The 22,119-nt window shown below is 44.3% G+C and overlaps 1 protein-coding gene across 3 annotated transcripts in view; it reads left to right on the top strand.

The window, feature by feature from the left end:
• Window positions 1-16,820, top strand: part of KMT2A (lysine methyltransferase 2A) — a 71,177-nt gene extending 54,357 nt beyond the window's left edge. For all 3 annotated transcript variants that reach the window (XM_065882948.1, XM_065882947.1, XM_065882946.1), the window contains 10 exons: window positions 114-4,359; window positions 5,274-5,354; window positions 6,730-6,794; window positions 7,885-8,055; window positions 8,895-8,969; window positions 13,976-14,154; window positions 14,317-14,420; window positions 15,451-15,534; window positions 15,949-16,078; window positions 16,545-16,820. In XM_065882948.1, coding sequence (XP_065739020.1) covers window positions 114-4,359; window positions 5,274-5,354; window positions 6,730-6,794; window positions 7,885-8,055; window positions 8,895-8,969; window positions 13,976-14,154; window positions 14,317-14,420; window positions 15,451-15,534; window positions 15,949-16,078; window positions 16,545-16,820 — 5,411 coding nt within the window. The remainder of the gene's footprint in view (window positions 1-113; window positions 4,360-5,273; window positions 5,355-6,729; window positions 6,795-7,884; window positions 8,056-8,894; window positions 8,970-13,975; window positions 14,155-14,316; window positions 14,421-15,450; window positions 15,535-15,948; window positions 16,079-16,544) is intronic.
• The last annotated feature ends 5,299 nt before the right edge of the window (window positions 16,821-22,119 follow it).

The following is a 22,119-nucleotide window of genomic DNA, read 5'->3' as shown; positions in this document are numbered from 1 at the left end:
GAAAATGTTGATTTTCCGTTAGCTGTAAACATACCTAGCCAAGTCATTGAAACCAGTGGTATAGCACATGTGTCCGATCTGTAATGGGCTTTATTACTTTCTCTCTCGTTTAGGAAGCCCTACCCCAACCACTCATGAGATAGTCACAGTGGGTGACCCTTTACTCTCCTCTGGACTTCGAAGCATTGGCTCCAGGCGTCACAGTACTTCTTCCCTGTCACCCCAGCGGTCTAAACTCCGGATAATGTCTCCAATGAGAACTGGGAGCGCTTACTCCAGGAACAGTGTTTCCTCAGCCGCCACCGTAGGGACCGCTGCAGATCTCGAGTCAAGTGCCAAAGCGGTTGATCATGTCTTAGGGCCACTGAATTCTAACACTAATTTAGGGCAGAACACTCCCACCTCTTCACATCTGCAAAGGACGGTAGTTACTATGGGCACTAAAACCAGTCACTTCGATGGCTCTTCATCTTCAGAAATGAAGCATTCCAGTGCTTCAGACTCAACATCCAAGAGCTCCTCTTCGAAGGGAGAGAAGACCAAAATGCCGAGTTCCAAGAACTCAGAGGGATCGGCACATAATGTGGCTTACCCTGGCCTTCCGAAACTGGCCCCACAGGTTCATAATGCAACAGCTGGAGAATTAAATGTTAGTAAAACGGGCACTTTTGCTGAACTGTCTTCAGTGCCATTTTCTTCTAAAGAGGCCCTCCCGTTCCCGCCACTCCATTTGAGAGGGCAGAGGAACGATCGAGACCAACAGACAGATTCCAACCAGTCAGCAAACTCCCCTCCCGATGAAGATACTGAAGTCAAAACCTTGAAGCTATCTGGAGTGAGCAACAGATCGTCCATCATCAACGAACATGTGGGATCCAGCTCCAGAGACAGGAGACAGAAAGGGAAAAAATCTTGTAAAGAAATGTTCAAAGAAAAGCATTCCAGTAAATCTTTTTTGGAACCTGGTCAGGTGGCAACTGGTGAGGAAGGAAACCTAAAGCCAGAGTTTGTTGATGAAGTTTTGCCTCCTGAGTTCATGGGGCAACGACCATGTAATAATGTTTCCTCTGATAAGATTGGGGACAAAGTCCATTCTATTCCAGGAGTCCCCAAAGCTCCATCCATGCAAGTAGAAGGGTCTGCCAAGGAATTACAGACACCCCGGAAACGCACAGTCAAAGTAACACTGACACCTCTAAAAATGGAGGGTGAGAGTCAGTCCAAGAATACCCTAAAAGAAAGTAGTCCTCTTTCCCCTTTGCAGATAGAGTCAGCATCTCCAACAGAACCAGTTTCCACTTCCGAAGGTCCAGGGGATGGTCCAGTCGCCCAAGCAAGCCCGAATAATACCTCATCCCAGGATTCTCAAAGTAATAACTATCAGAATCTTCCAGTACAGGACAGAAACCTGATGCTTCCAGATGGCCCCAAACCTCAGGAGGATGGCTCTTTCAAGAGGAGATATCCCCGTCGCAGTGCCCGGGCACGTTCTAACATGTTCTTTGGGCTCACCCCACTCTATGGAGTAAGGTCCTATGGCGAAGAAGACATTCCGTTTTACAGCAGCTCAACTGGGAAGAAGCGAGGCAAGAGATCCGCCGAAGGACAGGTGGACGGGGCCGATGACTTGAGCACTTCCGACGAAGACGATTTATACTATTACAATTTCACTAGGACAGTGATTTCTTCAGGGGGAGAGGAACGGCTGACACCCCATAATTTATTTCGGGAGGAGGAGCAATGTGATCTCCCAAAAATCTCACAGTTGGATGGTGTTGACGATGGGACAGAGAGTGATACTAGCGTCACAGCCACAACGAGGAAAGGCAGCCAGATCCCAAAAAGAAACAGTAAAGAAAACGGAACAGAGAACTTGAAGATGGATCGGCCTGAAGACACTGGTGAGAAAGAGCACGTCATTAAGAGCTCTGTGGGCCACAAAAATGAGCCAAAGATGGAGAACTGCCACGCTGTGAGCAGAGCGAAAGCACAGGGACAGGATTCCTTGGAAGCTCAGCTCAGCTCATTGGAGTCAGGCCGCAGGGTCCACACAAGCACCCCCTCAGACAAAAACTTACTGGACACCTATAATACTGAGCTCCTGAAATCGGATTCAGACAACAACAACAGTGACGACTGTGGGAACATCCTGCCCTCGGACATTATGGACTTTGTACTGAAGAATACTCCGTCCATGCAGGCTTTGGGTGAGAGCCCAGAGTCCTCTTCGTCGGAACTCCTGAATCTTGGTGAAGGTTTGGGTCTTGATAGTAATCGTGAAAAAGACATGGGTCTTTTCGAAGTGTTTTCTCAGCAGTTGCCGACGACGGAAGCCGTGGACAGCAGTGTCTCTTCCTCCATCTCAGCAGAGGAGCAGTTCGAGTTGCCACTAGAGCTGCCATCAGACCTCTCTGTCCTGACCACCCGGAGTCCCACTGTCCCAAGCCAGAACCCCAGTAGGCTAGCTGTAATCTCAGACTCAGGAGAGAAGAGAGGAACCATCCCAGAAAAATCTGTGGCCTCCTCTGAAGGTGACTCCTCCCTGCTGAGTCCAGGAGTAGATCCCAGCCCTGAAGGCCACATGACTCCTGACCACTTTATCCAAGGTCACATGGATGCAGACCACATCTCCAGCCCTCCTTGTGGTTCGGTGGAGCAAGGTCATGGCAACAATCAGGATTTAACTAGAAATAGTAGCACCCCTGGCCTTCAGGTACCTGTTTCCCCTACCGTTCCTATCCAGAACCAGAAATACGTGCCCAACTCTACCGATAGCCCTGGCCCGTCTCAGATTTCTAATGCCGCTGTCCAGACCACTCCGCCCCACCTGAAACCAGCCACCGAGAAACTCATTGTCGTTAACCAGAACATGCAGCCACTTTACGTTCTCCAGACTCTTCCGAACGGAGTGACCCAAAAAATCCAGCTGACCTCTTCTGTTAGTTCTGCACCCAGTGTGATGGAGACAAGCACGTCAGTATTGGGGCCCATGGGAAGTGGTCTCACCTTAACCACAGGACTCAGTCCAAGCCTGCCGACTTCCCAGGCTTTATTCCCTCCTGCTAGCAAAGGATTGCTCCCCATGCCTCATCACCAGCACTTACATTCCTTCCCTGCAGCTACTCAGAGTAGCTTCCCACCAAACATCAACAGTCCACCTTCAGGCCTGCTTATCGGGGTCCAGCCTCCTCCAGATCCCCAGCTTTTGGTCTCAGAAGCCAGCCAGAGGACAGATCTCAGTACCACAGTGGCCACTCCATCCTCTGGACTCAAGAAAAGACCCATATCTCGCCTGCAGACCCGAAAGAATAAAAAACTCGCTCCCTCTAGTACCCCTTCAAATATCGCCCCTTCCGACGTGGTTTCCAACATGACATTGATTAACTTCACACCCTCCCAGCTTCCAAATCATCCCAATCTGTTAGACTTGGGGTCACTTAATACTTCATCTCACCGAACTGTCCCCAACATCATAAAAAGGTCTAAGTCCGGCATCATGTATTTTGAACAGGCGCCCCTGTTACCGCAGAGCGTGGGAGGAGCTGCTGCCCCGGCGGCGGGTGCAGCCACCATGAGCCAGGATACCGGCCACCTCACGTCAGGGCCTGTGTCTGGCTTGGCCTCCGGTTCCTCCGTCTTGAACGTTGTATCCATGCAAACTACAACCGCCCCTACAAGTAGCGCGTCCGTTCCAGGGCATGTCGCGTTAACCAACCCGAGGTTGCTTGGTAGCCCGGATATCGGCTCCATAAGCAATCTTTTAATCAAAGCCAGCCAGCAGAGCCTGGGGATTCAAGACCAGCCTGTGGCTTTACCGCCAAGTTCAGGAATGTTTCCACAACTGGGGACGTCACAGACTCCCGCTACTGCTGCAATGACGGCAGCATCTAGCATCTGTGTGCTCCCCTCGACTCAGACTGCGGGCATAACAGCTGCTTCGCCTTCAGGGGAAGCGGAAGAACACTATCAGCTCCAGCATGTGAACCAGCTCCTCGCCAGCAAAACCGGGATTCTCTCTTCCCAGCGGGATCTTGATTCTGCTCCAGGGACCCAGGGCTCCAACTTTACCCAGACGGTAGATGCTCCTAATAGCATGGGGCTGGAGCAGAATAAGGCTTTATCCTCAGCTATGCAAGCCGGCTCCACCTCTCCTGGGGGCTCTCCGTCCTCTGGACAGCAGTCAGCAAGTCCCTCAGTGCCGGGGCCCATGAAACCCAAACCAAAAATCAAACGGATTCAGCTGCCCTTGGACAAAGGGAGTGGCAAGAAGCACAAAGTTTCCCACTTGCGGACCAGTTCTTCTGAAGCACACATTCCAGACCAAGAAGCCAACACGACACCCCTGACCTCAGTCACAGGGTGAGAGATGCAGACCTTGGCTCTGCTGGGTCTGAGGGGTTTCATGCTCTGGATTAGAGGCTGTTGAAGTGGTCTTCTGGGAGGGACACACCTCTGCCCACGTTGTATTACTTGGGTTTTCTGGGCTTTGATTTGATTTTCTTTTTGTTTTTTTCCCTCACAGTGCTGATTTATAGAGTAAAATTTAGTTCCATCCGTTGGCAGTTGGTCCCTTGGATAGAACCACATCTTTTTTTTTTTTTTTTTTTTTTTTTTTTTTTTTTTTGGTATGCGGTCCTCTCACTGTCGTGGCCTCTCCTCTTGCGGAGCATAGGCTCCGGAAGCGCAGGCTCGGCGGCCATGGCTCACGGGCCCAGCCGCTCCGCGGCATGTGGGATCCTCCCGGACCGGGGCACGAACCCGTGTCCCCCGCATCGGCAGGCGGACTCTCAACCACTGCGCCACCGGGGAAGCCCAGAACCACGTCTTTCATTGCTCTTTGCTCTGACTTAGAACAGTGCTGCTGTTTGCGCCTGTTTCTTTTTCGCTGAGGCTTAGGTAGGATACTAAGGGATGATTATTCCTGTCTGGAGGGCAAAACCACCTGTTGTAGATCTCATGGTGTCCTTTTCTGAAACATTTTCATTAAAATATACATAAAGTACACAAAGTGAATTTTTACCTAGGTATGCATCCATGTAGCTGCCATTCAGATCATAACATAAAAGATTTCTAGTCTTCCAGAAGGCTCCTGGTGCCCTCTCTTAGTCAGTACCCCCCAAGGTAACCACTGTCTAACCCGTATCACCACAGGTTACTTTTTTCAGCCCATAAATTTTATCAGATCCTGTTAGAGTCTTCTTTAGACTGACCTCCTTGTTGGGTACATATTTACTGTTGTTTTTCTTGAAAAGATACAAATGATTCTGTTCCAGGGCTCCAGGAGCAGAGGCTGAGCAGCAGGATATAGCTAACGTGGAGCAGTCACCACAGAAAGAGTGTGGGCAGCCTGCAGGGTAAGTGTAAGACTTAGTTCCCTGAGGTGAAGCACTCAGTTCTGTCCACCTCATTTGGAAAATAGTCCTTCCTGATTTGTGTTGATTTTTTTTTTTTTTTTTTTTGGGCCAAAGTTTTTTTAATGGAATTAATACATACTTGTAAAGAGAAAAAAAAAAAAGAATTATTTAAGTAATGGGTAACGGTTCCACGTTCTTCCTGCCTACCCTGTTCCCAATTTATTGCCTAGAGGTAATTGTTGCTTGTAATTTCTTTTCGTTCATACCAACATTTCTATGCATACAGATATGCATGGTGTACATTTGAATATGTATATACCTTTTTTTTTTTTTTTGCGATACGCGGGCCTCTCACTGTCGTGGCCTCTCCCACTGCGGAGCACAGGCTCCGGATGCGCAGGCTCAGCGGCCATGGCTCAAGGTCCCAGCCGCGCCGCGGCATGTGGGATCCTCCCGACCGGGGCACGAACCCGTGTCCCCTGCGTCGGCAGGCGGACTCCCAACCACTGCGCCACTAGGGAAGCCCCCGTATATACCTTTTACATAAAATAAATAATGCCGTACATACTGTTCTATACTTGTTTTTTTTCCAGCTGTTGTATTGTGCACATATCTCTATGCCACTTCATTTTTTAATGGCTGCCTCCAGTTCTGTTGTGTAGACCTACAGTAATTTATTTAACTGGTTCCCTCTTGATCTGCCTCTGAATTGTTTGCAGGATTTATTTAATTGTAAAAGGTGAAAATAGGTTTGATTTACTAGTTCATCATGCAGGCTGGTTTTTTTTTTTTTTTTTTTTTTTTTTTTTTGGCGGTACGCGAGCCTCTCACTGCTGTGGCCTCTGCCGTTGTGGGAGCACAGGCTCCAGACGTGCAGGCTCAGCGGCCATGGCTCACGGGCCCAGCCACTCCGCAGCATGTGGGATCTTCCCGGACCAGGGCACGAACCTGCGTCCCCTGCATCAGCAGGCGGATTCTCAACCACTGCGCCACCAGGGAAGCCCAGCTTTTGTTTTTAATTAAACCAGCTAATTCATTTAAGGAACTCCGGAACTGCTTCTAACAAGCGTCCTTTTATTTTTTTCTAACGGTTAAGGGTATGAGAAGAATTTTAAGGACACAGTCTACAACTCCAAAAGCAGAAACTTCATGTCAAATGTTTGGGAGAGAATCTCACAGAAGATAGTTGATGTTATGTATCTTACAGTAGTGTGGTGGTGTGTTCATTCAACAGGTTGTTCACACAGCATCCTGTGGTTCACGTCTAGTGGTTGTATGACTGATACAGCTGTATGGTAGATTGCGGACAGTTTTTATCTTTGAATTGAAGAACTAGCTGGTGTTACATCTCACATTTGGTTTTCTTTTCATGTAGGCAAGTGGCTGTTCTTCCTGAGATTCAGACAACACAGAATCCAGCAGATGAACAAGAAAATTCAGGTATGTGGGTGGGTAACGGGTTAGAATCAGAATTTCCAAGCCAGAAGTACTGTAAAAGTCACCTTCTCTACCTACTGATTTTCTAGATTAAAAAAAAAAAAAGAAAAAGTCAAAGCGCTAAAGATGTTAAGTGATTGGCCAAAGGACACGAAACTAAAACCTATAAAATACTCTTCTGCTCTGTTTGCTGTAACAGCAGTGTGACTGAAATAGCTCACAATAAGCTGTCTTCATCCTTTAGTTGTCACTAGTGAAGACCAAGAACCATTTTTATTATATAATATAGCCAGATTTAGGTTATGGCTCCAGATACATCTCCATAGCACTTCTGTCCTGATGAATTTCATCAGTAAACAACTAGTCACTTCGAGACTAGAGAACTCTGGATATAAGACTTTGTCCTTTTCCGTTGAGGGGATTCCCAGAAGAAGACCAGGCAGAGAAAATGCTTAGCCATACGATTTGGGATGCAGTCACATTCTGCTGATTTTGCTGATTCCTGGAGAGGATTGATACGTCTCTGTAAGAAGGCAGTGTGAGGGGTGGTGGCTGAGAGTACAGACTCTGCAGTCAAATAGGTTGAAATCCCAGCTTTACCACTTCCTAGCTCTATGAACATGGGCTGCCTAACCTCTCTCTGCCTCAGTTTTCTCACCTTTAAAGTTTAGATCATTTCTCACCTACCTCATTGGATTGTTGTGAGGTTTATCTGAGTTAATACAGGAAGTTCCTAGAAGAGTGCCTCATATGTAGTGTTTCATACATGTTAACTATCGTTATTTTTTAGCTTTGACTCTGTTGAGGGCAGTTACTTATTGGAAAACTGTCAGATTGTCATACCAGAAACTACCAGAGAGACAGCATAACTTCACATAAAAAAAAAAAAAAAATTCTAGTTTTGGTCACTTCCTAGCTGTAACCTCAGGCAAGCTGCTCTACCTCTTTGAACCTCAGGTTTGTTATCTGTAAATGGGAGTAATAAAACCAGCTGTGTAATGTTGTTAGGCTTGGAGATAAAACGTGCATAAAGTCCTCAGTAAGTGTTTGCTGTGGCATCCACTTTGGCCCCTATCTATTTTCTCCCTCACAGAACCTAAGACGGCGGAAGAAGAAGACAGTAATTTCAGCTCTCCACTGATGCTTTGGCTCCAGCAAGAACAGAAGCGGAAGGAAAGCATTGCTGAGAAAAAGCCCAAAAAAGGACTTGTTTTTGAAATTTCAAGTGACGATGGCTTTCAGATCTGTGCGGAAAGTATCGAAGGTGAGTGGATTAAATTAGGTCAGCCCAACAGCACAGGCTCTGCTCAGCTAGGGCTGCAGTAGTACCATTTATGTGAGCAGCTGCATATGAGATAGATTGAGTTGGAGACACTAGAAGGCAAGAGGCCACTAGTGAGAGTATTACTGCAATAGAGATGTCAGGTAATAAAGCCCACTTCCAGTAGAAGAAGAAAGGAAAGGAGAGAAGAACAGACACATTCATGACTGCTTGGATATAGAGGGTAGAGAGAGAGGACTCAAAGATGGCTCTGAAGATTCCGGCCTGGGTGACTGAAAAAAAAAAACATATGTGAGGAGAACAAAAAAATAACTAGTTTGAGTGTACACATTCCGCATAAGATGTACTGAGTGTGGAGTGTGGGAAAAATCCAACAGATAGGAAGAGATCGTAGACTCTTAGGTTAGAGCTGGAAGGGATTGTAAAGGTTTTCTAGTTACACCCCTTAATTGTAAGGAACTGAGAGGTTGTGATCTCCTTCCCCCAGTCCTGGTTAACCGTTAGTGCTGGTATTGTTTTGGTTAGCAGTACAGGGAGTAGAGTTAATACCACACATTCAGGTTTGGGACCTGGACTACCCTCAGGGGAAGTGAGTGCTTTGAGGATGCAGGGGTCATTTTCAGAAGGTGGGAACCTCCTCACCGCTTCTGTATCCTTTGTAACAGAAAGGAGCACAGTTGGGTGGGGCACCTTCCCAGCTTCTTTCTTATTCACTGAACTGATTTAAACTAAGAAAACAACAAAAAGCTGTTCTAGCAGGGGATCTTTTCACATCATTGGTATTAAGAGATGTTTGACTGAATTATCTTATTTCCTCACAGATGCCTGGAAGTCGTTGACAGACAAAGTCCAGGAGGCTCGGTCAAACGCCCGCCTAAAGCAGCTTTCATTTGCAGGTAATGCTGCAGCGGTCATTTTACTCCTGTCTCAGTATCCTCTGGTAACTTGTGGGTCTAAGCTACAGGGTTGATTTCACCAAAAAAAAAAAAAAAAATCAACCTTTTTTTAAAAAAAAAAATCATTTTTCACAGATTTATTGAGATATAAACCTTATACTACACAGTTTACCCATTTAAAGCATACAAATCGATGGCTGTTAGTGTATTCACAGAGTTGTGTAAACCATCACTGCTGTGTAATTGCAGAACATTTTCATAATTCCTTAAAGAAGCCCCATACCCACTAGCAGTCATTCCTCAGCCCTAGCCCCTGGCAGCCACTAATCTATTCTCTGTCTCTCTGGATGTACCTGTTCTGTACATTTCCTACAGAAATGAATCATATAATACGTGGCCTTTTGTGACTGGCTTGTTTCATTTAACATGATGCTTTCAAGATTTCTCTCTACTGTAACATTGTCTCAGTACTTCATTCGTTTTTTTTTCTTTTACAGATGAATATCTTTTATTGTGGTAAAATACACATAACATAAAAGTTACTGTCTTAATTATTCTTTTATTTTTTTCGCATCTTTATTGGAGTATAATTGCTTTACAATGGTGTGTTAGTTTCTGCTGTATAACAAAGTGAATCAGCTATACATGTACATACATCCCCATATCTCATCTTAATTATTTTTAAGTATACAGTTCAGTGGTGTTAAATACATCCACCTTGTTGTGCAGCCATCACCACCATCCATCCCCATAATTTTTCATCTTGTAAAACTGAAACTCTGTATCCATTAAACAATGACTCCCCATTCTCCTCTTCCCCCAGCTTCTGGTAACCACCATTATTCTTTCTGTCTTTGTGATTTTTAACTGTTTTAAGTACCTCATATAAGTGGAATCATACAGTGTTTGTCCTCTTGTGACTGGCTTAGTACACTCAGCATAATGTCCTCAAGGTGCATCCTTGCTGTAGCATGTTGCAGAACTTACTTCCTTTTTCAGGCTGAATAATATTCCATTGTATGTATGTATCACGTTTACTTTATCAGTTGATCCATCTGTGGGCACTTGGATTGCTTCCAAATTTTTGTGTTTTTTTTTTTTTTTAATAATTCTGCTGTGAACATGGGTGTACAGAGATCTCTTTAAGACTTTGCTTTCAATTCTTTTGGGTATATACCCAGAAGTGAAATTGCTGGATCATATGGTGATGCTATTTTTAATTTTTTGAGAAACCACCATACTGTTTTCTCCAGTGGCTGTACCATTTTACGTTCCTACGAATGGTACACAAGAATTCCGATTTCTCCGTATCCTCACCAGTACTTATTGTTTTCTGTACATATCCCTAATGACTTGAGATGTTGAGCATCTTTTCATGTGCTTATTGGCCATTATATATCTTCTTTAGAGAAATGTTTATTCAAAGTCCTTTGTCTATATTTTCATCAGGTAGGTTGTTTTTTTGTTGTTGAGTTTTATAAGTTCTATGTATTCTGGATATTAATTCCTTATCAGATACATGATTTGCAAATATTTGCTGCTATTCTGTGGGCTGCCTCCATTTTTACTCTGGATAGTGTCTTTTTTGCTTTTTGTTTTTTTTAGATTGGTGAGGGAGATACTTTGGGGGCAGGAAAATATGGTTCATAGGTCCTGCTCTGTCCAACGGTGGCAGTCATTGGGTGAACTATAATTAAATTTGTACATGACCTCTCCCAGGAGTCACTCTGAAATGATTACTGATAATATGTGTAAGATTCTGCTCCTGGAGGAAACCGGCATCCCAAGCTCAGTGTTCTCAGTCTCAAATTGAGTAGCTCAGCCCTTTTTGCCAACGGCACAAAGATTGCTTTCATTTATCCATGTCTTTTGCTGCCCCATGGAATGGTGGTTAGAAACCATGAACTCTGGAGACAGAAACTGAGTTCAAGTCCTATTTCTGCCCTTTTGCTATCAGTATTATTTCAGGTGTACTTCTTCAAGGCTTAATCTCCTTAAGTGGGAATATTAATGCAACCTTCAAAATTTGTTGTGAGGATTAATTAAAATAACGAACCTGGGAATTCCCTGGCAGTCCAGTGGTTAGGACTCTGTTCTTACTGCCGAGGGCCCAGGTTCAGTCCTTCATCGGGGAACTAAGATCCCACAAGCCGTGTGGTGCAGCCAAAAATTAAAAAATAAAAATAAAGTAATGAACCTGACACGATTTATTTAAGTACCCTAATACGCCAAATTAAGATCATTATCCTGACTGAAGGGATTTGAGATAGAATTCAGAGAAATCACTGAATACTAGCTTTTTAAAATAGTATCGATGCACAAAATTTTTTAATCATCATGAAGTCCAATTTGTCTGTTTTTCCTTTTGTTACCTGTGCCTTTGATGTCATATCTGAGAAATCATTGCTAAATTCAGTGTCATGAAGATTTTGTCCTGTGTTTTCTTCTAAGAGTTTTATAGTTTTAGGTCTTACGTTTAGGTCCTTGACTCATTTTGAGTTAATTTTTATGTATGGTATTAGGTAAGGGTCCAAGGGTTCTGTGACATTAAAGCTGAGACCTGGGCTTCCCTGGTGGCGCAGTGGTTAAGAATCCGCCTGCCAACGCAGGGAACATGGGTTTGAGCCCTGGTCCAGGAAGATCCCACATGCCGCAGAACAACTAAACCCATGCACCACAACTGCTGAGCCTGCGCTCTAGAGCCCGTGAGCCACAACTACTGAGCCCACATGCCACAACTACTTAGCCTGTGCACTAGAGCCCACGAGCCACAGGTACTGAAGCCCATGTGCCTAGAGCCCATGCTCCGCAACAAGAGAAGCCACCGCAATGAGAAACCCGTGCACCGCAACGAAGAGTAGCCCCCGCTCACTGCAACTAGAGAAAGCCCGCGCACAGCAACAAAGACCCAACTCAGCCAAAAATAAATACATAAATTTATTTAAAAAAAAAAAATCTGAGACCTTTCTGTCTCGGGTACCTTCCTGTCTTGTTCACCTTTGTTTTCCCAAGATTCTGTCCAGCACAGTGGAGAGATGGAAAGAATGCGGGAGATATAGTAGGTGCTCAGTAAATATTTGTTGGGTGAACAAGTGAATGGCCCACACGAGAATAGATTGTTCCCTGTTGTAGTACTTTATACTACACCTTTATCTGGTTGCTTTCACATTGCAAGGTCTGTGTTCATATCTGCCTCACTCTGCCAAGGGCTCCTTGAGAACAGGGGCCATGTGTAACTCATCTTTCTTTTCCCATTATTGACACAGTGTCCAATCTCATTGTAAGCCCTCCAGTGAAGGTTGAACACTCAGCCTAAACATTAAAATGAATTTTGTGAAAATACACTTAAGTATGTTTTTTAATGGCTTTTTCTACCTAGGAATCCACAGCAATCTAAAACTCCTAGGAAGGAATTCTTAGGGAAAATCAGTGTTGTATAGAAAAAAAAAAAATGTTTGCCGTTGTCTTATATGACTTCAATCTCTTATATTGTCGACTTGTGTTTTATACTTTTATAGGTTGAGTTCTAATCGGAACAACGATTGTGATCATAAGAATGTTGCTTATCTGGAGACTTAACTTTCTGCTTGCCACTAAAACCAAATTATATCCCTTAGAGATTCTTGTAAGTGAAGTGGAAATTAGGCACCTGATAATAACTTTCCCCTCTTTTAAAAAATTATACAAGATGTAGAATTCTAAAATTTGGAGAAGCTAATCACCACAATAACAAATTGGTGGACGGGGTCCCACCTCCTAGAAGTAATTGTTAACATTTAAACACGGATATCCTTCCAGCCATAGCGTATGGCTCCAGGTTACACTGGGGTTACATCTCTATAAATATGCTTTATAACACAAACTGTGGGTCTGTTGGAATTGCATGTGTGATCCTAACACAGTTATGCCTATGAAATAGTATCTTGTCCACAATAGATGCCATTATTATTTTGGTATCTATTAATACCAAAAACAATAATTGTAAGTGATATACTATTTATTTAACTAGCTATTTGCTAGTGTTAAAAAGAGGTGTGGCAATTACTACTATGTCCCATCCTTTAAGGAAAGAAGCCAATCATTTAATTTTTTTATTATTATTTTTTAAAATATTTATTTATTTATTTGGTTGCGCCGGGTCTTAGTCACAGCACGTGGGCTCCTTAGTTGCGGCAGGCGGGCTCCTTAGTTGTGGCATGCAAACTTTCAGTTGTGGCATGCATGTTGAATCTAGTTTCCTGACCAGGGATTGAACCTGGGTGCCCTGCGTTGGGAACACAAGAGTCTTAACCACTGCACCACCAGGGAAGTCCTGAAGCCAATCGTTTTAGAAAGCCTTTCACCATCTATGCCAGCAGACTTACGTAAATGTCTTTTTTTAAATAATAAGAAATGCTCATTAATGGAATAAGACTAAGTGAGTAAAACAAAGTGGCTATTGAGTGTATTTCTCCATAAGCTCACTGTAACAGCACGGAAGAGAGTTCTGTGTTTGGGGTTCACTAACATTCCTTATAAATTTTAGTGAGGTGCCTGTGTGTGTGTGAGCTTATTACTCCATTACCTGTAAACAAAAATGGGATCATAGTTAGAGTTATACAGACCAAGGTTCAAATCCTGTCACAGTAGCTATGTGTGACCTTGGGTGTGAGCCTAGGTTTACTTACCTTGAGATGAAGCTGGCGCTTCCTGCCTGTTGTGGTCATTATGCCATGAAATGAAATAACACATATAGCATTTCTGTGTACGTAGAGAACATAGAAAATAGTCCATAGATTGGTGGCATGCTTTTTTCACTTAATCTATCATGAGTGTTTTCCATATTGATGGATCTGTATGCGCATCATTTTAGCGGCTATCTAAGGTTAATTTCTAGCTTGTCTTTAGTGTAATTCACCCCTGAGCAGCCTCTGGCAGAGTGATTCCCTGGCTTAGGCATTTCTGTGGTTGTATGTGGCTTCCTATTGGCTGGGCTCCTCACTACCCTGGTGCCTTTGATCCTGCAGGTGTGAACGGTTTGAGGATGCTGGGGATTCTCCACGATGCAGTTGTGTTCCTGATTGAGCAACTCTCTGGTGCCAAGCACTGTAGGAATTACAAATTCCGTTTCCACAAACCAGAGGAGGCCAATGAACCTCCACTGAACCCTCATGGCTCGGCCAGGGCAGAAGTCCACCTGAGGCAAGTTCTCTTCCTTTCCATAAGCAGTTTGAGGTCTTGATTTTATGATCTAACGATATAATTATTTTCCCACTTAACCTTTGAGATTTCCAGTGTTAACACTGTCCTTCACTGGTTCTATTAAAGTATTTCTCTAAGTATATTTTCATCTTTTGGCTCCAGGAAGTCAGCATTTGACATGTTTAACTTCCTGGCTTCTAAGCACCGGCAGCCTCCTGAATACAACCCCAATGATGAGGAAGAGGAGGAGGTGCAGCTGAAGTCAGCTCGGTAAGTCTGGAGTGGAGAGCGGTCCTAAGAAACGCTCTCTACGAGTGAAATGCCATTTGCGGCAACATGGAAGGACCTAGAGATTATCCTACTAATGAAGTGAGTCAGAGAAAGACAAATACCATATCATATCACTTATATGTGGAATCAAAAATATGCTACAGATGAACTTGTTTACAAAACAGAAACAGACACAGAAAACAAACTTTGGTTACCGAAGGGGAAAGGTGATAGGGATAAATTAGGAGTTTGGGATTAGCAGGTACAAACTACTGTATATAAAATAGGTAAACAACAAGGTGCTACTGTATAGCACAGGGAACCATATTCAATATCCTGTAATAAACCATAAAGGAAAAGAATGTGAAAAACAATATACGTATAGGGCTATCCCTGGTGGCGCAGTGGTTGAGAGTCCACCTGCCGAAGCAGGGGACACGGGTTCGTGCCCCGGTCCGGGAAGATCCCACATGCCATGGAGTGGCTGGGCCCGTGAGCCATGGCCACTGGGCCTGCGCGTCCGGAGCCTGTGCTCCGCAAAGAATATACGTATAACTGAATCACTTTGCTATACACCAGAAACTAACACAACATTGTAAATCAACTATACTTAAATAAAAAATTTAAAAATAAAATGAAAGAAATACTCTTTGCTTCCCTCTGTTGCAGTTTTGCTTAGATCACAATTTCCCAGATAACATTTAAGAAGACTGAAATAGAGTTTGTGTTGAAGTAACAGTAGCTGGCTGGCAAAGAGAGAGGAATGTGTTTTAGAGGAGAAATTCAAATAACTGTAAGATGTATATTTTATTTTCTTTAACTGTAGTGTACTCTGTCAGCTTTGCATGTACCACCACAGACTTCATATATAACATACTATATTTTAGGCCTAATTTTATAAGGCATTTGTTATGCTTGGGATTGAACACACAGAATAGTGTAGTCATACGTTCTAGGAACCTTTGATCCAAGACTCAAAACTGATGATTTCCTGAAGAGAATTCATTAATAACGAACCGTCTCTCTTTAGGAGGGCAACTAGTATGGATCTGCCAATGCCCATGCGTTTCCGGCACTTAAAAAAGACTTCTAAGGAGGCAGTTGGTGTCTACAGGTATGGCTAAAATTGTAGAAAGAATTATAGAAAACTAATGAAGTTTTCCAAAATCAAAGTGGATCAAATGCTGGAGTGACCTCCTTCATTCAGTAAGTGAGGTTTTTATCGATATTTCTAATTTAACCTGATGTCCTGGGACCCTGCAACTCCTTGTGTTGAACGAGGAACTTAACACAGTAAGCTTTAAAGTATTGCTGCTTCTGGTGGGCTTTGGAACGGAGAAATCTTTAATCCTTGGCTGTTTGTTAGAGCGATTAATACCCTCAAATCAGGTGGGTCCAGATTCTTTCCAAGTCTCTGTCTCTCCTGGGGAACTAATAGGCCAGGAGATTTTATTCATTTATTCATGTATTCACACATTTAACCTTATTTGCAAAATCCGCAGCTGTCTTTTCCATCTTTATGTCCTAGGTCTCCCATCCATGGCCGGGGTCTTTTTTGTAAGAGAAACATCGATGCAGGTGAGATGGTGATTGAGTACGCTGGTAATGTCATCCGTTCCATACAGACTGACAAGCGAGAGAAGTACTATGACAGCAAGGTGAGCTCCACACTTTCATTCCCCAGTTCTTTTGTTATAGAAAGGGGCCATCAACTATAAAGATGATCCCTAAAAAAAAAAAAAAGATGATCCCTAGATTGCAGAAGAATTAGTATATTCTAATTAGACTTTTTTTTTTTTTTACATTTTAACATCACTGAATTTGTAGTTGGCCCAGTCCACTCTCGGGATTAGCACACAAAGGTACTCTTTGAAGGTTTGTCTGAATGGATCCCAGGATCACAAGCACACAGTTCTCTTGCCTGTGGAGACACTAAGAAACCTCTAGTCTAGTGCCTGTAATCTAGGAATTTGTCATGGAAGCATCCTGAAAGATGGGAGAAATCCAGAAATTTTACCAGAAGAACCTGTTCATCAGTGGCTAAGGTCACATCAGAAAAAGGTTGGGAAATGTTGTCAAGCCTGCGCTGTAATAAAAGGTTCTTCTCCGCTCTCCTTCCTGTAGGGCATCGGCTGCTACATGTTCCGGATCGATGACTCCGAGGTGGTAGATGCCACCATGCACGGAAACGCTGCCCGCTTCATCAATCACTCATGTGAGCCTAACTGCTACTCTCGGGTTATTAACATCGACGGGCAGAAGCACATTGTCATCTTTGCCATGCGCAAAATCTACCGAGGGGAGGAACTCACTTACGACTATAAGTTCCCCATTGAGGATGCCAGCAACAAGCTACCCTGCAACTGTGGTGCCAAGAAATGCCGGAAGTTCCTAAACTAAAGCTGCTCTTCTCCCCACTGTTGGAGCACTAGGACCCAGGGCCTCCAAAACAGTGCCGAAGGCCTTTGCCAGCAGCCAGGAGTTCCAGGATTGAGTGGGCACAGTTGAGGGGCCTCCGTGATGGCTGGGCTCCCTTAGGTCCCATATTCACATTATACATGTGATCATAGTCCTGGAGAGAGATGAGGTCTTGAAGAAAAGATCCGCAATCGGCTTTCTGCTGGGGCCCCTCTGTGTGCCGTTAAAAAGCGGGAAACGGGTCCCTAGCAGACTTGCCTAGAAGGAGCCTATAGAGGGTTAGTTATGTTGGGAGATCGGGCCTGAGCACCTCCTCAGAGAGAAGTTGCCATCCTTGCCTTGGCCTTTCCAGAGCACTGTAAGCAAGGGGTCAGGCACAGCCCCGGTGCGGGCGGGGTTGGTTGCCAGCCGGGCCCAGCCTGTAGCCGTGTGTTGAACAAAGACGGTCTGGTGGTTTTCCCTACGATGCTCCCACTTGAGAGTTCCCTTCTGGTTGGGAGACAGGATTTCTTAGCACCTTTGGTGTCAAAGGCTGTCTTGGGGTTGTGCCAGTTCATTACCAGACGTTGAGCCTGTGGGCTGTAAGTGGGAGTGTTAACCCCATGAGCCTTATCTCAGACAGTCACCTTTCTAGACAATAGGAGCGGCTTCCCTCTCATTCCTTCTCTTCACTCCACTTTTCTCGTCCCCCGTTCTGCATCCCACTGCTTTCCCGTGCTCTCTGGGTGGTAGGGGAGAGTGACTCCCTGCTCGAGGACACTCCCTGTTGGGCATAGGATGTGCCTACAAAATGTTCCCTGAGCCTGTAAGCACTCCCAGTGGGGAAGTGGACAGGAGCCATTGGCCATAACCAGACAGAATTTGGAGACGTTTTCATAAAACTCCACTGAGAGTTTTAAAGAAATATATGTAGCATGATTTTTTAGAAGAGGAAGATTATTTAAATAGTTGAATCATGCAACAACCAGAGTATCACAACCAGGGTAACCCCTGGGCCCCATTCCTAGGACGTGATAACTTTATTTTCCCCTTGTTAAGACATAGGAAGACTTAATTTTTAAATGGTCAGTGTCCAGTTGAAGGCAGAACACTAATCAGATTTCAAGGCCCAAAACTTGGGGACTAGACCACCTTGTACCGAGGGAACTCTGCCACCTGCACAAAATCTATGGATAAAGTAAATGAAATGACACTACTGCCCTGATTACTCCCTAGGATGTGGTCAAAACAGCATCAAATGTTTCTTCTCTTCCTTTCCCCAAGACAGTGTCCTGAACCTGTTAAATTAAGTCATTGGATTTTACTCTGTTCTGTTTACAGTTTACTATTTAAGGTTTTATAAATGTAAATATATTTTGTATATTTTTCTATGAGAAGCACTTCATAGGGAGAAGCACTTATGACAAGGCTATTTTTTAAACCGCGGTATTGTCCTAATTTAAAAGAAGATCGGTTTTTAATAATTTTTTATTTTCATAGGATGAAGTTAGAGAAAATATTCAGCTGAACACGCAAAGTCTGGTTTTTCCTGCCCAACTTCCCCCTGGAAGGTGTACTTTTTGTTGTTTAATGTGTAGCTTGTTTGTGCCCTGTTGACATAAACGTTTCCTGGGTTTGCTCTTTGACAATAAATGGCAAAGGAAGGTCCCCCCAACTCCATCGGGCCACTCCCCTCCTTCCCAAATCGAAGCTCCTGAAAAGGCTGCGGTAGGATCTCGACACAGCAGTTTCCTCTCCTCTTTCCTGCCCTGTCTCTCTCCTTTCTGGAGCAGCTCAGTGCTGAGAGGTGGGAACCTACACTTCCCTCGTCTTTCCTCCTTCAGAGCTAGCAACCAAGCGGAACGGCAACCTGACATTTTCCATCACCATCTGCCTCATAGGTCACCTCGTTCCCTCTCCCTCTGCCCACCAAGTCCTCATGCCTGCAAAGACCACCCCCCCCCACCCCGGATCCCCCTGGGCCCTCTTTTGGGGCAGCCCGTTGAAACTGAAGCACAGTCTGACCACTCACGATAAAACAGATTCTCCTCTGCCTCTGTCAGCTGCAAGGTTTCAGAGCAGTGTAGTCCAGTGGAGGGCGAGGCACCTTTTCTCGCCTCGAGAAGCCCGTTTCTACGGAAGGAAGTCTAGCGAAGCAATACGACTCAGCCCAGCGCTCTCTGCCCCGGGACTCGTGGCTCTGCTGTGCCTTCCATCCTGGGCTCCCTGTTCTTCCGTGACCTTAATTAAGAACTTTGGTGGCTCTGCTGGAACATGGTCACTGTTTTCACTGTCATGCAAGGAGCCCAGCACTGTGGCCAGGAAGGCAGAGACTCCCTGTCATCGTGGAGAAGCGCCAGCAGGGGACTGGGGAAAAGCACTCTACCCAGACCTCACCTCCCTTCCTCCTTTTGCCCGTGACAAGATACAGTGGCCCAAGGGGTTCCACTAGTGTCTGGTTTCCTTTATTATTGCACTGTGTGAGGTTTTTTTGTAAATCCTTTTATTCCTATTTTTTTTTAAAGAAAAATACCTTAAGCTGCATTTGTTACTGAAATGATTAATGCACTGATGGGTCACGAATTCATCTTGAGAAAGACCCAAAGGCCAGTCGGGGGTGGGGGAAACTCAGCTAAATAGACCTAGTTACTGCCCTGCTAGGCCGTGCTGTACTGTGAGCCCCTCCTCAGCTCTTTCTACCAGTCCCAAACCCTGAGGCCAGGGGAGGAACCCCCAGCTCTCCTTCTCCTGCCAGCTGCAGATGGTTTGCCTTGCCTTTCCACTCCCTGTCAACCACGGAAATGAGGAATTCCTCTTAGAGCTCAGCCTTGAGTCCATTGCCAAAATTCAGCGTACCTGCCAGCAACTTGGGGAATAAGCTAAGGTTTCCCTACAAGAGGGAAAGAAGGCAAAAAAAAAAAAAAAAAAAAAAAATGGCATAGCTATCTACAAAACACCTCCGAGTTTCTTTTGAAAGTGACCAAGGGAATCTCCGCACAAAAGTGCAGACTGAGGAACTGTGGTGGGTCATTCCCAAGAATCCCCTAAGGGGCATCCCGAAGGGAGTAACAGCTGCAAACCTGGTCAGTTCTCAGTGACAGAGCCAGCTCACAGCTTCGCTGCTAGAACCTGTCGTGGCTGCATTTCCTGGTGGCCAGTGACAACTGTGTAACCAGAATAGCTGCATGGCGCTGACCCTTTGGCCGGAACTTGGTCCCTTGGCTCCCTCCATTACCGTCCGCCACCTCCAGCCCGGCCCCTCCTGTTTTTAGACCAATGACAAGAATCAAGGGGGAAGCCCTGGCAGCTACATATACGTTTTCAACCAGACTCCTTTGCCGGGATCCACTCCACCACCCCGCTTGCCTCTGTCAAACCCCCGGCCAATGCCGTGAGCACCATGCAGCTCCCTTGATTTAAAAAAAAAAAAAAAAAAAAAAAAAAAAACAAACAACAACAAAAAAACAAAAAAAAAAACCTTTTAATGAATGTATCTTTCTAAAGGACTGTCGTTCAATCAAATATCTGAAAATACTAAAGGTCAAAACCTTGTCAGATGTTAAGTTTGATTTGGGATTTTTTAAAATAGAAATCAAGTTGTGGTTTTTTTGGGTTGTTTTTTTTTAAAGGAAAAGCGGGTCATTGCAAAGGGCTGGGTGTAATTTTATGTTTCATTTCCTTCGTTTTAAAGCAATACAAGGTTATCTAGCAGATGGTTTTGTGCCGAATCATGAACACCAGTCAAGTCTCACACTCTGAAAACTTGCAACTTTTTTGTTTTGGTTTTCAAATAAATATAAATATGATATATATAGGAACTAATATAGTAATGCACCATGTAACAAAGCCTAGTTCAGTCCATGGCTTTTAATTCTCTTAACACTATAGATAAGGATTGTGTTACAGTTGCTAGTAGTGGCAGGAAAATGTCAGTCTGGCGCTCCTCTGATTCCCCCCCCAATGGGGTGGGGACCCATCCTAAGGGGATGGCGGAACAGTCCATTTCTGGGATCAGAGAGAAATGCAGAAATGGTGTCACCTGGATTTTTTCTGCCTGTGAATGTTGCCAGTCAGTACCTGTACTCCTTGTTTCTCTATTTTTGGTTATGAATGTTGGGGTTACCACCTGCATTTAGGGGAAAATTGTGTTCTGTGCTTTCCTGGTATCTTGTTCCGAGGTACTCTAGTTCTGTCTTTCAACCAAGAAAATAGACTTGTGGTGTTTCTTTTATTGAACTTTTAACAGTCTCTTTAGTAAATACAGGTAGTTGAATAATTGTTTCAAAAGCTCAACAGATGACAAGCTTCTTTTCTAGAAATAAGACATTTCTTGACAACTTTATCATGTATAACAGATCTTTCGGTTTTTTTTTCCTTGTGTTCTTCCAAGCTTCTGGTTAGAGAAAAAGAAAAATAAAGGAAAAAAAATGTGTCTAAAGTCCATCAGTGTTAACTCCCTGTGACAGGGATGAAGGAAAATACTTTAATAGTTCAAAAAATAATAATGCTGAAAGCTGTCTACGAAAGACTGAATGTAAAAGTAAAAAGTGTACATAGTTGTAAAAAAAAAAAAGGAGTTTTTAAACATGTTTATTTTCTATGCACTTTTTTTTATTTAAGTGATAGTTTAATTAATAAACATGTCAAGTTTATTGCTGCACATGGTTGAACCTTCTTTTGGCTTTGGCTGAGGTGGACTAATGGGAGGGGCGTGGCCCGTGACCTGATTACAAAGTCCCTTCCACAGTCCTTTCTTTTAAGGTGGAATCGTGAAATCATTTCCCACTCTACACTCAGGCCCCACTCTACACTGTCTCTCTTAACCATATTTTCTCCCCTCATTCATCAGTGGTGTATGTTCAGGACCTAATGAACTCTGGATATGAGGAAGGGTCAAGAGGACAAAGGAATAGTTCCTTTACTTCGTACATATCCCCCTTCTTCATCCACGGGTGGTCAAGCGTTGGCTTCTAATGAGTTCCTCCCAATCTATGAATATAATAAAATGAAAGCATTTCAGGGAGAGCCTGGGCAGTACCCTCTCTTTGCTCCACTCCACCTTAAAGCTGAAATGCAATTTATTTACTCTGTTTCTCCCTAGGACTGGGGTGGGGGTAGGGAGGCAGTTGAGAAATGTTTGTAAATATATTCTGCCAAGCCAGGGTCACTATCCCCGGGTTAAAGGGGGCTGAGTTTACACTGCAGCCAAGGAATGGTCAACACTCCTCCTCACGTGGGCTGGTCCTCAAACGGACCTCCTCCCTCTGGATCAGCTGGCTGGAGCCTCGGCCCTCACCCCTTT

This window comes from Phocoena phocoena, chromosome 8, assembly GCF_963924675.1.
Source record: "Phocoena phocoena chromosome 8, mPhoPho1.1, whole genome shotgun sequence".
In the NCBI taxonomy this organism is placed as follows: Eukaryota; Metazoa; Chordata; class Mammalia; order Artiodactyla; family Phocoenidae; genus Phocoena; species Phocoena phocoena.
Note: the sequence above shows the minus strand (reverse complement) of the source record. Positions and strands in the feature narration are given on the sequence as shown.